Source organism: Eurypyga helias, unplaced genomic scaffold (assembly GCF_000690775.1).
Source record: "Eurypyga helias isolate BGI_N326 unplaced genomic scaffold, ASM69077v1 scaffold8435, whole genome shotgun sequence".
Lineage (NCBI taxonomy): Eukaryota > Metazoa > Chordata > Aves > Eurypygiformes > Eurypygidae > Eurypyga > Eurypyga helias.
In genome coordinates, this window is record NW_010253330.1 from 22,449 (window position 1) to 36,943 (window position 14,495).

Below are 14,495 nucleotides of genomic sequence, written 5' to 3' on the forward strand. Positions count from 1 at the left end.
TCAAATTAGTCCACTGATTGTCACCAAAGGTCAGTTTATGTCCTGTTGCATCTATTTTATGAATTGCCTTTTGGAGGTGATTATAGGAAGGTTCTCAACAACTGCTTCTGACTAGGTATCTAACTTTCTGATGGGGGAAGTTCAGTGAGTTGAATTGAACATTGAAGCTCTGGATTTCAGTTTCTCCATCACTTCAGAGAAGACCACGCAGTCTTGTGAGGATCTGTGAGTTTTGCTTTGCATCCAGAGGCTAGAGTCATTGTTGAAAGGTATTCTGTGTACCTGAGCTGTAAGTAAAAGCATAAACAAGCTGCAGGAGAGTGTGACTTGCTGGCTGTAGCGCAGGGGATGCTAAGCGTGGTTGTGTTAGAGTGGTTTAACTACAGCATTCATCTTTGCCCCAGTTTGGGCTTTCGGGCTGTGTGCCTGGCACACATATTAACTTCTCAGTGATGGATGTGTGCCCAATAAAACACAGCTAAGAAGACGAACAACATAACATGCAGTTCGGGATGCCTAGTTGTTTTCCACATAGTGAACGATGTCCCAGCTGTACTGAAAGCAGCAGCCTGTCTGCCCCATTGTCTCTACTCAGCAGAAATCAGTCCCTGCCTAGTTGGCTCCTTATGGCATTGGTGAAAGCGTAAAGCTTTTACTGTGTTCAGGTGTGACGAAGAGACACGCTCTCAAATACCAAAAGCTAAATATTTCATTCTACTTCACCCTATGTCAAACTGTGCTGCCTTTTCCAAACCTCATTAAAAGTTTATTTTAAGGAATCTTAAAGTACACGTTTCAGTTTGATGCTTATTTAACTGCCAGAGTCTGGGTAGGTTGTGGGTTTTGTTATATTTTCTTCTTTTAATTTTTGAGTTGTATAAGGCATGCAAATTTTTTGAAAATACGAGTCCATTTGACTTCAGGCAGCCATGATCTAGTGTGAATTATAACATGTTTTTGTGAATGTAAGAATTCTTACTGCTTTCTAGCCTGCAGTGCAGTGCTTGAATTTTGTCTCAGTGCGATTCAATTCTTGTTTGCTTTACACAGGAGATGGCTGTCCGAGCACTGAAGCAGACGGGTAGCAGAAGCATTGAAGCGGCTCTGGAGTATATCAGTAAGATGAGCTACTTGGATCCTAGAAATGAACAGATAGTACGTGTAATTAAGCAGACCTCACCAGGTAAGCATGAACGTTTTGCTTAAATTTTGTTCTTCCTTCTCGCAATAAGCTAGTTTTTAAAGCAAAGTCATTGCTGGTGAGTTGTGGATTGTCAGTGTTCAGTAGCAGTCTTGTAGGAGATGTGAACATGGCCCTGCCAGGTGAGCTGGGCTGGAAGCTGAGTACAGCTCACCTGCTTTGCCAGAGTTGTCCATGTACATTTGTAGGCCACATTCTTACACAGAAAGCTGGTTATCCTTCGGTGCAAGTCAGCTCCATCCTCTCAAGTTTACCGTGAGGTAAAAGCTTGTGCGTAGGTAATTGCTATGACACTGTGAGATAGCTCACTTCCCAGGAATTCATTCCTGTTAACATCCTTGTAAGTCTACTGCAGAAAGAGCTTGGGCCAAGCACTTAGAACATTGCAGAATGCTTTTGATCTGTGATCAGGATACACTCTGGTTTGCATAGAGTTTGTTACTTTTTTCTTCTTTCACTGTCAAAAATTGGCCAAGCAGACAAATACCATCCTCTGGCTGGCTGAACCTGTGTAATCACACAGTAGTGTTACATGCTGCAGAGGTGTTAGTGAACAGAGGGTTGAGCGGATTGGAAAGCTGTTGTCAGGGGCCTGTTTCATTGGACAAGAAACTTCTCTTGCCTCAGTGGCAACATTTAGACTTAAAAGGTCATAGAATCTTTTACAGAATCATAGGATCATTTAGGTTGGAAAAGACCTTTAAGATCATCAGGTCCAACTGTCTTGTCTGTGTTGGACTAGTTGAAGCTAACGAGTCCATTCAATCAACCTCATTACAGTAGTATAGATCTCTAGATGTGGTCATAAATTGAGTTTACTGAGTGCAAGTGATTTCCACATGGCAAATTTTCCTTCTTGACCATCTCAGCAGCACCTTCCTTCTTGCCTTGTGATCAAATTTAAGGTCTTTGTGGGGAAGGGTGTAAAATTTGACATCACTGAGAGAGAGTCATGTCCAGAGATGAGGAAAGCTGAGGAAGAAAAAGCCTATTCAGTTTGCAGAGAGAAATCCCTGGACAGGAAGGACACCTTGAGAAAACCCACTTCTTTCCTGGGTGGGCCTGAGCGTAGACACATATAGGGAAGACAGAAACAGGGAAGGACCTCGTTTTCCAGGTGGCCACTCTCAGGGATGGAGCTTCAGATGTGGTGGGAAAGGGTGGTGGTTCTGTGTAAGGAGCAGCTCAGCTGCCCTTTCTATCAGTCTTAGACTTCCTGTTTTATAATTTGGGGAAATTCTAGAAAACCCTAAGGAAACATTTGTGAGAGTGTTACCCTGCACCATGACCACCTGAGAGCGAGTACTGGCCACTTTGCTGTTTGGAGACCTCTCTCCTAATACATGCACAAATGTGGCCTCAACTGGGCCTTAAGGAGAATTTAAAATAACTTTGACAGAATTACTGAGCTGTGTTTTGCTTTACATTATAAAGGCTTCGTTCCTTGAAGTGAAGGAGCATACCCAGTCCTAAAGAGCATACATTTCCTCTGAAAGGGTTGAACAATCTTTCTAGGCTAACATTTTAATTACCCAGTTGTCTTTCATTTGCATTTGGTTTTGCTTTCTTAACGTTCCAATGCATGCAGCTGTTTTGAATACTTCCCCTTTCCAGCTGAAGATCCACCTTTGCTTTTAGGATACACAGAATGCGAAACTTAAATATCACACAATTGATGTTTGCCTGCCTGAGGTGCCATAAAATGATACTGATTTGTTTGGTATGGTATTGTTTGTGCTAGGATAGCATAGGTCTCCTCTGTGTCATTAGTATGTGTCTCATGCTACTTGGAACTTTTAATTTGCAGTTTGAGAATTTAAATCTTCCTTTTTTGAATTCCGTATGTTGGTATCTGTAAATAGATTTTCACATTATTCGTTTTTGTCCTGTTTTACCATCAGTAGTAAAGCTAATGAGTTTCATCATACTGGGAAGACTCAAATAAAATTTGCTAGGTATTACTGTGTGAGAGAAAGTTTTGTATAAAACCAGATGATCTCTTGAATATAGTTGATTAATCTTAAGAATACACTCTGATTTAAAACCTTCACAGGCTAGAGAGAGTCATAACAGTTACCCTGTTGGATAGGAATGTGTGAAAAAAAAATCATCTGCATCTACCACGTTTGGTATCTGCAGAAATTCAAATACTCCTCCCTCAGACCAGAACAGACTTTCTGGCTTACAAATCTAGGATATGGACATCGTATCTCCCTTGACATCAGCAAGATGCCTTGCACAGCAGAAGTATGTGTCACGAAGGAGTACAGTGATTGCTGCTACTTTCCTCCATGGCCACTGATAGGAAAGAGCAAAGTCAGTTTGCCCCTGAGGCTCAGTGTGAGTCCTGCTGACAGAGATGATAAAGGGGTCTTAGGGCTGCCGCCCACCTCCAGGCCAGAGCAGCCACTTCTTAGGATGCTCTGGATCGCCACAGCCTCATCCCTGCATCTCGCTGTGTCCCAGCAGATGGGCTGTCAGGGAGTGCTGTTGTAAGCACAGCCTCAGTAAGCATGGCCTTGTGTTGCCATAGGAGAAAGAGCTGCTGTCGATAGATTTCACTGTAAAAAACACTGATTTTTTGTCTAACTTGATCCCGTTTCAACACATGGCATTGTTTGTGAAAGTGTCACCTAGTGTGGGGACAGCCTCTTCGGTGTGCAGAGACGGTGCACAGACCTGTCTAAACAACACACGTCTTGTGTGTCTGAATAGAGCAGGGCCTGTGTCAGGGCCAGGAGTCCGACAACACGCATGTCTTGTGTGTCTGAATAGAGCAGGGCCTGTGTCAGGGCCAGGAGTCCACAGTTATGCTCAGCTGTGCTGCATCAGGCCTGGCTGGGACGTGCTGGGACGCAAATCACTGGCAAAGCTTGCAATCCAGTGTTAGGCCTGTTAGCTCAACACGAGTATTCTTGTGGACCTTGTGAAGTCCAGAATTTAGCAGGAAGTTGTTTAGGCATAAATGGGCCAGGTCCTGTGATTTGTGAAAGCTAAAGAACCAGAAGGGGAACAAAAAATAGCGACTGCACAGTCTCCCCTTGTCTTTTTAGTACAGCCAGTGCTTTGTACACCTGCAGTTTGTGCTCAGATCAAAGAACTGATGAAAAGTGCCATTAGCACTTCCAGTAGAGGAATGCTGCTGTCTTGTCTCCACACATTCTTCAAGCTAAGATTAACGTGTTGACACTCTGAAAGACTTGCCTTCCAAACAGATGGAAGATGAGTAATACGAGGGGATACTCTGTGTCCAACACATTGGAAAGAATAGAGGACAAAATTTATGATGAAGGAGCGGGAAACAAGGATTTGTGAGGAGAACGATGGAACAGAGATGTAAACAGATGCCCAGCGTAAGCAGCGAGCTCACTGTCCAGAAGATGTGGACTGTGTGATGACCCAGTAGCTTATAGTAATGTTTACTTTAGGTTGTATTTACAGTCCTTCCGGGAGCCTTTTTTCTCCCATCAGTGCTGTGTTTAACCTCCTGCTCTACAGCTTCCTCCTGTCTGTGAGTAATGACTGGTAATAGTGGTCCAGCTTTAAAAAACAGGCTGTAGTGTAAGCTGATGATTTCACAGTTAAGGAATTTGTGCTTCTATTTTCATGATTCGATAGGACTCCCTGATGATTCCTGGCATGAGCAGTGCTGTGGGCCAGTAGCTCGTTATCAGCAGTAATTCTTGGCACCTGTAACTTTAAATGTTCAGAGTGCTTAATTTAGATTTTGGAAGGTGTTTTTATAACACATACTCCCTACGCAGCGTGTGTGTGTATGTCTGTATGTATAGATGGATGAGTAATGTAAAGTAATTGGTTCACCTGAATTGTTTCCTAACATTCTTCTGTGTTCTTTTTATAAAGGAAAGGGTATGGTGCCAAATAATGTAACCCGCAGGCCAAGCTTCGAAGGATCAAACGAATCTTTTCCGTCCTACCATCAGATCAGTAACGCAGCCTATGAAGGGACAGGCTTTGGAGCAGAAGGTGCAAATATGCTTACTGAAGTTCCAAGGCCATACATGGACTATTTAATCTCTGCTTCGCAGTCTACAGCTATGAATGCTCCTGTACAGCGACCCTCTGGAGTAGGCACTCACAGCACACCAGCAAGCCATCAGCAGAAAACGTACCCTGCAAATATCGAGTCTTCTGTGATTAATTACCCGGTGGCTAATCACAGCAGTCAGGCGTTGCAGCTGCAGGCGCCCCACAGCTCCAACAGCCAACATTACAGTCGGCAGCACATGATGGTGCAGGGGGAACCTATGGGGTATGGTGTTCAGCGGAGTCCATCCTTCCAAAACAAGATGCAGCAGGAGGGAGGATACACCAATCTCCCGAATAAAGGGGCAGTTGTTCAGAATAATTCTGGTCATGCTTTTCAGCAGGCACCGGCAAGCCTGTATATATCACATTCTCATCACAAACAGACAAGCCCTTCTTCTCATCAAATGCATGTGATATCCAGAGGTCCAGCCTTTGCTAATGATTTTTCAGACAGTCCACCACAAAATCTATTAACTCCATCTAGAAATAGCCTAAACATGGACCTCTATGACATGAATAATCCACAAGTTCAGCAGTGGCAGGGAGCAACACCGTCACGCCGAGATTCTTTACAAAACCCAGGAATAGAAACATCTCCACGGCAACATGTATCCTTCAGACCCGACGCCACAGTGCCGAGCAGAACGAACTCCTTCAACAACCACCAGCAACAGCCACAAGTGACAGTGTCTATAAGGCAGGTTCCTCCAGGAAAACCTGATCCTTCAATTACGTCTCCAAATACGATCACAGCAGTCACATCTGCTCATATTCTCCAGCCGGTGAAGAGCATGCGAGTGATGAGACCCGAGCCTCAGACTGCAGTGGGCCCTTCCCATCCCGGCTGGTTACCTGCGCAGGCACCGGCTGTGGATGGCTTGGAGATCATTGAGCAGCATGTGTCACCGGTTGCAGCAGCTAATGCTTACCAACTCGACGTGGATTACGGTAACCAGGAACTGCGGTGTCCGCCACCACCGTATCCCAAGCATTTGTTACTTCCCGGTGGCTCCGAGCAGTTTGATATCAACTGCTTGTGCATGGGCGTAGAGCAGACCCTCCGCGTAGTCCCCAGTTCAACGTGCAATAAGGCTGAGGAGAACAGTGAGCGAAATGATAAAAGCAACAAGAACACTAAAGCTGAAAAACCAAGCAAGGATAAAAAGCAGATTCAGACGTCTCCGGTGCCTGTGCGAAAAAACGGCAAAGATGAGGAAAAGCGAGAATCCCGAATAAAGAGCTACTCACCTTTTGCCTTCAAGTTCTACATGGAGCAACATGTAGAAAATGTCATAAAGACCTACCAGCAGAAGATTAACAGAAGATTACAATTGGAGCAAGAAATGGCTAAAGTAATTCTCCTTGTTTTGTTATAATAAAATCCAGTGGGGTCAAATCAGTTATTACCATTTTTAATCAGTCAAAAAATATATAAAGGCAGACTCCATTGGAAGTAGTAGGTATCCAGCACCTCCCTATACCAGGCTGTTTTCATTCAGAAGCATGGATGAGGTCTGGGAGGCCGTTTGAAAAACCTGAGATGTGAAATAATACACCTTCATTCCAGAAAAGTAAAATGATGCAAAATGCCCCATAGCGAGAAAGTATTAGGTTTGTGTAGCGAGAACTCAGAAGCCAGGTTTGGGGCTGAGGTAACTCTGGCAATGCTTTGGCAGCTCTTGCAAAACTCTGGAAAAGGTTTCCTCTTTGCCTCAGTTCTGCTTCCCTGTTTGTGACAGCCACTCGTTCCCCAACGCCAGGGTTCAGCTTGGCAGCGTATTCGCTGCGCCATGTTTTCAGATGAACGTGTAAGTCCTGACTGGAAGTTGTCTGTTGAACACATGTAAGTAATAATATCGTGCCAGTAATCGTGTCTTGGCCAGCTTGAACTGATCTTGAGACCCTTGCTGGAGCTTGTTCTAGAAGCAGGTCTCAGGGAGGCACGCGTTTTGGGTGAGAGAGCGTCTTTCATGCCTAATGGTAGCTCTCAAACCTAAGCTGATTCACTGATAAGGCTGCTTAAAACACAGCTGCCAAGTTCTGATGGTTGCTCTGGCAATTTTAGTTTTCATTTTTAAATGTGGAAGAGGTTTTATTTCCCAGGCACGGCTAGAATTTGACTAGTCTACTTTTGTATTTAAGGATAAACTCTAAGGAATGCTATTATTAATGCATAATGGATAATAATTAACTACCCGGTCTTCCCTAGCACAGGCAATTTCTAGAGTCAGTTAACCTGATGTTCACATGGCTCCAGAAATCTCAGCAGTTCGTTTGTTGAGGTTAAAATTAATGGAATACACTCCTAAAATCTCTTGAAAGATCAGCATTTTACTGACAGTTTGTCCCCACTGCAAGTACAGATTGTGTTGCATTGTGTGGATTTAGTGGATATTTTCATTATCATAGATCTATATTGTATTTCATAATCATAGAATGGGTTGGGTTGGAAGGGACCTTAAAAATCATCTAGTAATTCCTGAGAATTGAGATAGGGAATGATCATTGGAGAAGTAAACAGGCAGCTAATTGCCTTAGTTGTTGTCTTCTGACCCCTCAGCTTTCCCTCACTTCATAACTCGGAGATAATGCGGCTCTAAACAAAAACAACTCCTTCCCCTAGCAACCTCATCACTGGCTGGAATAACACACTCAGGAGGTTTTGGCTATGTGAAAATCACATTATTCTAGAATTAACCAAGAACACAACACTAATTACCTTAAAGCAATCATCACTTCCTTTATTATGGAGTGATGGACTCGCCTTACATTTTAAAAACTGTATTACTTGGTTTGGTTTGGCTGTTGGCTTCAGTCTGAAAATTCATCCTACCTCTTCTGCAAGTTTCTGTAGACCTCCCCCATCCTTTATTAATACAGATTTCATTTTTATACCGTGGGGATCTCGCTGCCCACGTTCATCTTTAAAGACCTAGACTACAGTTGTGAATTTAATCAGTCTGAGCAGCGGCCCTGTGGGCGTATGCTTGGGTCTCTAGCCTGCTAATCAGTCAGCTTCAACTCCCTCCGCCCTCCTCTCCATCGCTTCTTGCTACCAGGCACTAATCTGCCTCTTGAAGTGCTTCAGTTGATGCCAGTTAATTCAGGATTTTGGGAATGGGATACGTGGAAAGAAAGGGGCATGCTGTGGAAGATGAGTTGTCAGAGGATCCTGGGATCAGCCCAGGGGCTGCTGCTGGTGAAGGCCACCAGTGGCTCTCAGGAGAGGGACAGGCACCGAAGCAGGCAGAGCTGGCAGTGTGCAGGCTCTGTTGAAGGGTGGGGAAAGTCTGTTTGAATACTGCTGCTTCTCCCTTTTTCAGGTCGCCCCCCGCAGCCATGTGAAATGTGAGCTGTAGTCACTTGGAGCCTCTCAAGGACAGGAGGAGGCTGGACACACCAGCTTTTTTACAGCTGAGGAGCAGAGGGGAAGTAATACATTTAGGGGAGAAATAGTAGCAGGGTCTGAGCTGCAGTGGCTGAGGGAAGGCCAGAGCTGACTGTTAGAGGCGTGTATTTTTTGAGGGAAAAGGGAGAAGTTTATAGAACAGATGGTCAGGAGATCTACAAAGCTTGAGGGTGAAGGCTGTAGATGTCAGAGAAAGAAAACCAGTTTCTAAAGCACTTGAGAATGTGTAGGTCAAAACCAGTTTCTTAATGGCAACACCAAACCCGGCAGTCAAACAGCACTCCAGGTAGGAACTGTTGATGTGAGTCGCCCTGGAGAAGCACTCATGAACAATTGGACTGCTGCACCCAGGTTTACGTTGCAGTTCAAGTTAAGCAACACTGCAGTGCACACACTCGTAGTGGAGCGCAGCGGCAAAGCGCGCGTTTGAAAGGTGTAAACCAAATCTGATGGCCAGGTTTGTTGTGTTATGTTTCCCTCTCTGACAGTACTGTGAAATGAGAAGGGCAGATGCAGCCAGCTCAGGTACCAGGTTAGGGCACAGTGAATTTGCCGATATTTCCGAAATACCTCAAGAGACAGACAAGAGAGTATGTCTCCCATGAAGTCGTCTTTCCTGATACTTGGTTAATTTTCCTGAGAAACGTATTTTGGGAATGCTGCTTTATTGTTCTCTTGCTATGAATGTAACGGTACTCGCTCTTGTGGTTTGCTTCCCTTTGTAAAGGCTGGCCTGTGTGAAGCAGAACAGGAACAAATGAGGAAAATTCTCTACCAGAAGGAGTCCAACTACAACAGGCTGAAAAGGGCCAAAATGGACAAGTCTATGTTTGTGAAAATCAAGACTCTGGGTATTGGTGCGTTTGGAGAAGTATGCCTGGCCTGCAAAGTGGATACCCACGCCCTCTACGCCATGAAGACTCTGCGGAAGAAAGATGTGCTTAACCGGAACCAGGTGGCTCACGTCAAAGCGGAGAGGGACATACTTGCTGAGGCTGACAATGAGTGGGTGGTTAAACTCTATTATTCCTTCCAAGATAAAGAGAACTTGTACTTTGTGATGGACTACATCCCAGGTGGGGATATGATGAGCCTACTGATTCGGATGGAGGTCTTTCCAGAGCGCCTGGCGAGATTTTATATTGCGGAGCTCACTTTGGCTATAGAGAGTGTGCACAAAATGGGCTTTATTCATCGAGACATCAAGCCTGACAACATTCTGATAGACCTTGACGGGCATATCAAACTGACTGACTTTGGACTGTGTACTGGATTCAGGTGGACTCACAATTCAAAATACTATCAGAAAGGTAGTGTTCTTAGGCTTTATTTGTGATGGAATCGCATTGTTTATTTTGAAACGAACGGGTACCTCTTGGCAGAAACCAGCTCAGGACACGGAGGTGTGCACGATGACAGAGGGTGTAAAGTAATCCACGCCCCTCCCGTGTGTGCCGCTGAGGAGTACGGGTGTCCGTTGCAGTTGGTGTAGCTAACCTAACCGCACCCCGCGGCTCTGTGTCTCCCCGTGGCAGCGTGCTGCCTTGCGCTGAGACGGGCATTGTGCTGGTTGTGGAAAACCAGTTGTGAGGGGGAGGGCAGAAGAAAACGCCTTGGGTTTAAAGTTTAAATGTTGGTCTCTAGTGAGAGTAGAAGACGGCACAACTAGACCTAGGTAAATACTACTTGTGTGTTGTGTTTTATGACCGTGAATGTAAACTTTCTCTCCCCTTTGAAAGGGAGCCATATCAGACAAGACAGCATGGAGCCCAGTGATCTTTGGGACGATGTGTCCAATTGTAGATGTGGAGATAGGCTGAAGACATTGGAACAAAGAGCTAAGAAGCAGCATCAGAGATGTCTAGCGCACTCGTTAGTTGGAACCCCTAATTATATCGCTCCTGAAGTCCTGCTTCGTAAAGGTAGATAACCTGCATTTTTCTCCTTTTTAAGTGACCATTGATGCTTTGAAGTATTTTTCTTTTCCCCCCGAAATAAGCTTGCTTCTTTGGAAGATTGTCATTCTGAAGGCCACAAACGCTTAGATTAAGGAGAACAGATTTCTCTATGTGCTCCACCGTCCAGCATCACATTGGTGATGGTGGTCGTACATCATGTCTCTATATCTACACTCTCAGGCCGTTGAATGAGACTGCTAATAAATGTGTCACATGATGTTGGCAGTGATATTTTTCAAGCATAAAGCAGATTATCTGTACTCAGGGAGTATGACTATGACCACTGCGACATTCACCCAGGTTCTGACTCACTGATTCAGTTGGGCCACTTAAATACGGGTGATGTAAACTTGTGGAAAAATATCCTCCAGATTCCCAGACAGAATCGTAGAGAAACCCAGCAAAAAATCTCCCACACTTTACATTGGGCACCCTGCATTCAAAAACTTGGCTTGAGGAATTTGGGCAGTTCTTGGTGGCTGTCCATGCAGAACAGACATGATCACTGTCGTCAGGAGATGACATGTTCAGAGTTGTCTGCAAGCCAGATCCAAAGCCCGATCTTTCTCAAGTTGAGAGATTTCATGTTGGTCCCCACATCGTCCGATGGCCCAAATCTCCATTGAAAACAGCGTTTAAATCCTCTGTTTCTTGCTGGAGATCTCAAGCATATACCTTATTTGTCTTGTCACAGCTATGAAGCAACTGAAATGGTTCTTCTGCTTAGAATTTGCTCACAAAGTCATCTCTGGCTTCCTTCTGTCTCTAGAGCCAGGCTGTATCTTCCAGCAGCTTTTCAGGCTCGTGATGTCACCTTCTAGAGGGGGCATCAGTCACTAAACCTTATTATTCTTTGGGCTCCAGCCTGTGCAGTGCAGTAATGTAGTTGTGGGACAGGGAATGAAAAAACCCCAAATTTCTTTCTAATTACATCATTTACCCCTCACTTCGGTTGAGAATTAAATTTGCGCAGAAAGATTCCCAGACAATTAGATCTTCACTGACAGCAGTGGAATTTAGGTCAGCAAGTAGAAATGGCTTCATGGTGAAGGTGGAGTCCTTTGGTTTTAGGTCACAGATGGTCTGAGAATGGCAATCTGTGCTGGATGTTTTGATACTTAATTCCAAGTAGCTCTGTACACATTCTCCTGGGTGGGTGGAAGACAACCATTTGACTTGCCTTTCAGGATACACTCAGCTCTGCGACTGGTGGAGCGTTGGGGTGATCCTCTTCGAGATGTTGGTGGGACAGCCTCCATTTCTGGCTCCTACACCCACAGAAACCCAACTGAAGGTAAGTTGAAGCAAAACGCCGGTCTGCGGTAGGAAAGTGTTAACCTTTTCCCTTCTCTTCTCCTCCATGCGCAGGCCTGTCCCCTCTTGTTTTGCTAGAGAAGGGAGCAGTGATTACAGAAGCCTGATCTTAATAGTTCTGTGCAGGGACAAATCCTTTCCCATTCAGTGAAGATACTGAATAGGAGACTAGAACTGGCCTGTCCTACTGCATAGATATTCCTCACCACAATTCCCATTTCTTAAGCACGAGTTCGTCCATCTGAATTCCTTAGAGTGTCTGTCAAATTTTGACTAAGCTGTCATGCCAGTGATAGTTACAGTTGGCAGTGTGTTTCAAAGTCAAGCACTGAGTAGTTTGTTATTAAAAAGGATCTATCTCATGACCACTTTTCCTAGTTTACATTTTGGAGACGAGAGGAAGCGATTCCTTGGAGTCGGTCCATGAAGTCATGTGTAAACTGAATATGTTCTCAGATTGGACTGTGGGAGCATTCAGGAAGGAATTTGCCTTTTTATTTTAACTGGAATTGCTCCTTTTACCTGCTCTCCAACAATGTTTCTTGACTCGTTCAAGTAAATATTAACAGCCTACACAGTGTAGTCACTGGGTTCTCCAACCTCTAGAATGACTGTGCAGACAGCGAGTTGCCTAGTTATGTGTATACTCCCGTGCAGTTAACGCTGACAGTCGGAAGGATCCTGTTTCCAGGGTTAGAAGTTGTTCAGTACCTCTCTTACCTCCAGGTGATCAATTGGGAAAGCACGCTGCACATCCCCGCGCAGATCAAGCTAAGCCCTGAGGCGACTGATCTCATCACGAAGCTCTGCTGTGCCGCTGAGGACAGGCTTGGAAGAAACGGGGCAGATGATATTAAGGCCCATTCTTTCTTCCACTCCATGGACTTCTCTACCGACATCCGTCGGCAGCCAGCTCCCTATGTTCCAAAGATCAGCCATCCCATGGACACTTCAAATTTTGATCCAGTTGAAGAGGAAGGTCCTTGGAACGATGCTAGCGGTGACAGCACCAGGACATGGGATCCACTGGCCTCTTCCAATAGCAAACACACAGAACATGCTTTTTATGAGTTTACTTTCCGAAGGTTCTTCGATGACAACGGGTATCCGTTCAGGTATCCCAAGCCTTCTGGAATGGAAGTTGGCCAGCCTGAGAAATCTGATGTAGAAGACAAAGGTGTGGTGGATCAGACCGGAGCTTGTCAGCCTGTATATGTGTAAATTACTGTACAGAGTACTTCAGATAAGACTAATCTCAAATCCAATAGGGCCTTTAACTGATCCCTTAGGAGCTGATCCTGCAGCGCTTGTTCAGGAGTAACTTCGGCTGAGGCTGGAGTCGTCCTGAGGAGTCAGAAGCTTGCAGGGCCAGGTCCTAAAAATGGCACTCTTGAAAGTTCAGGTCAGTTTTACTGTAAATATGTTTGTTGATAATCACACTTGAAATCCTGGTCTTCACCAAAATCCGCAAGGCCAGCAGCCTGTCGGTCCTAGGCCTATTTTTATTGGAGGTCAGCATCCCCCTACTCAGATTAACATTTACAGACTCCTGCACCTGTCAGCGTTATTTTTTAAATGAATAAAGAGCACTTATATTTTGTTTATAGCAGGGTTTTTTTTTTTCCTACTAAATTATAGGTATTAACTTTGACAAATCATGCTGCTGTTCTTCTTTTCTACATTTTTATTTTACCCATAGCACTTATTTCACATTTAGGAAGACGCGTAAAGCTGAAGAACATGTGACAAAAGGTCTCTGTGCAATAATGTAAGAAAGAAAAAAGAAAAGAAAAATGAAAAAAAAAAAGAAACCAACCCAAACCTGCTCTCTAATTTTCTAAATTTACTGATGCCATTGTATTCGCACCGTGATTTTTGTTTATTATACGTATTTTCCACATTTCAAGATCGTGACATAACTATAAAGCTGCTTTATTTCCTTCTGCTTATTGGAGTGTCATAGAAAGTGTGAGCAAGTGGCAATTGGGGTGTGATTTCATTGTCTAGTGTGTGAAGAATGTTGCATGAGCAGTGTTTTTCTATTTGAAACGGCCTTTTCTTGCCATTCACAGGCAGGTCCTGTGGATCTGTTTTTACTGAGGGTCTAAAATTAGACCGTTTTAAACCGTGTGTTGGTGATGTGTTGTGTGGGTGGTTTCCTCTTCTGATTGTAGCCCATATTAATTTTGTAAAACGTTGCAAAGGTGGTAACTGAACAGTGATTTTGTGGTCTGATGTGATAGATCCCGGTAGTAAACGTATCATCGGCACACGCGTTTCCCCGCCCAGGATCAGCAGCAAGACCGTTACTACAAAGCTGATTTGTGGCAGCAGCCTAGGCCGGGCTTATGCCCGTGGCGCGCTGAACGCACCGTTTCGTGCTGGCAGGAACGCGGAGCACCAGTACTAACGCGCGGAGCTCGGCCTCCTCAAAGCAGAACGCCCGGCGCCGGGCTCCCCTAACACACCGAGATCCTGAGCGCGAGGGGGGCTGACGTGGGGAGCGTGCGGCCCCACGGACAACCTGGAGGTAGGTGGCTTTTCCAGACTTCACGTCCCTACA

General features: G+C 44.8%; 1 protein-coding gene across 1 annotated transcript; it reads left to right on the forward strand.

Annotated features, from left to right (window-relative positions):
• Positions 1-1,050: 1,050 nt before the first annotated feature.
• Positions 1,051-13,153, forward strand: LATS2 (large tumor suppressor kinase 2; the record flags this gene model as incomplete). The annotated part of the gene is made up of 6 exons (XM_010152624.1): positions 1,051-1,183; positions 5,066-6,603; positions 9,388-9,970; positions 10,400-10,582; positions 11,806-11,912; positions 12,659-13,153. Coding segments are annotated over 6 exons (3,039 nt in total), but the record flags the coding sequence as incomplete, so codon positions are not given.
• Positions 13,154-14,495: the final 1,342 nt, after the last annotated feature.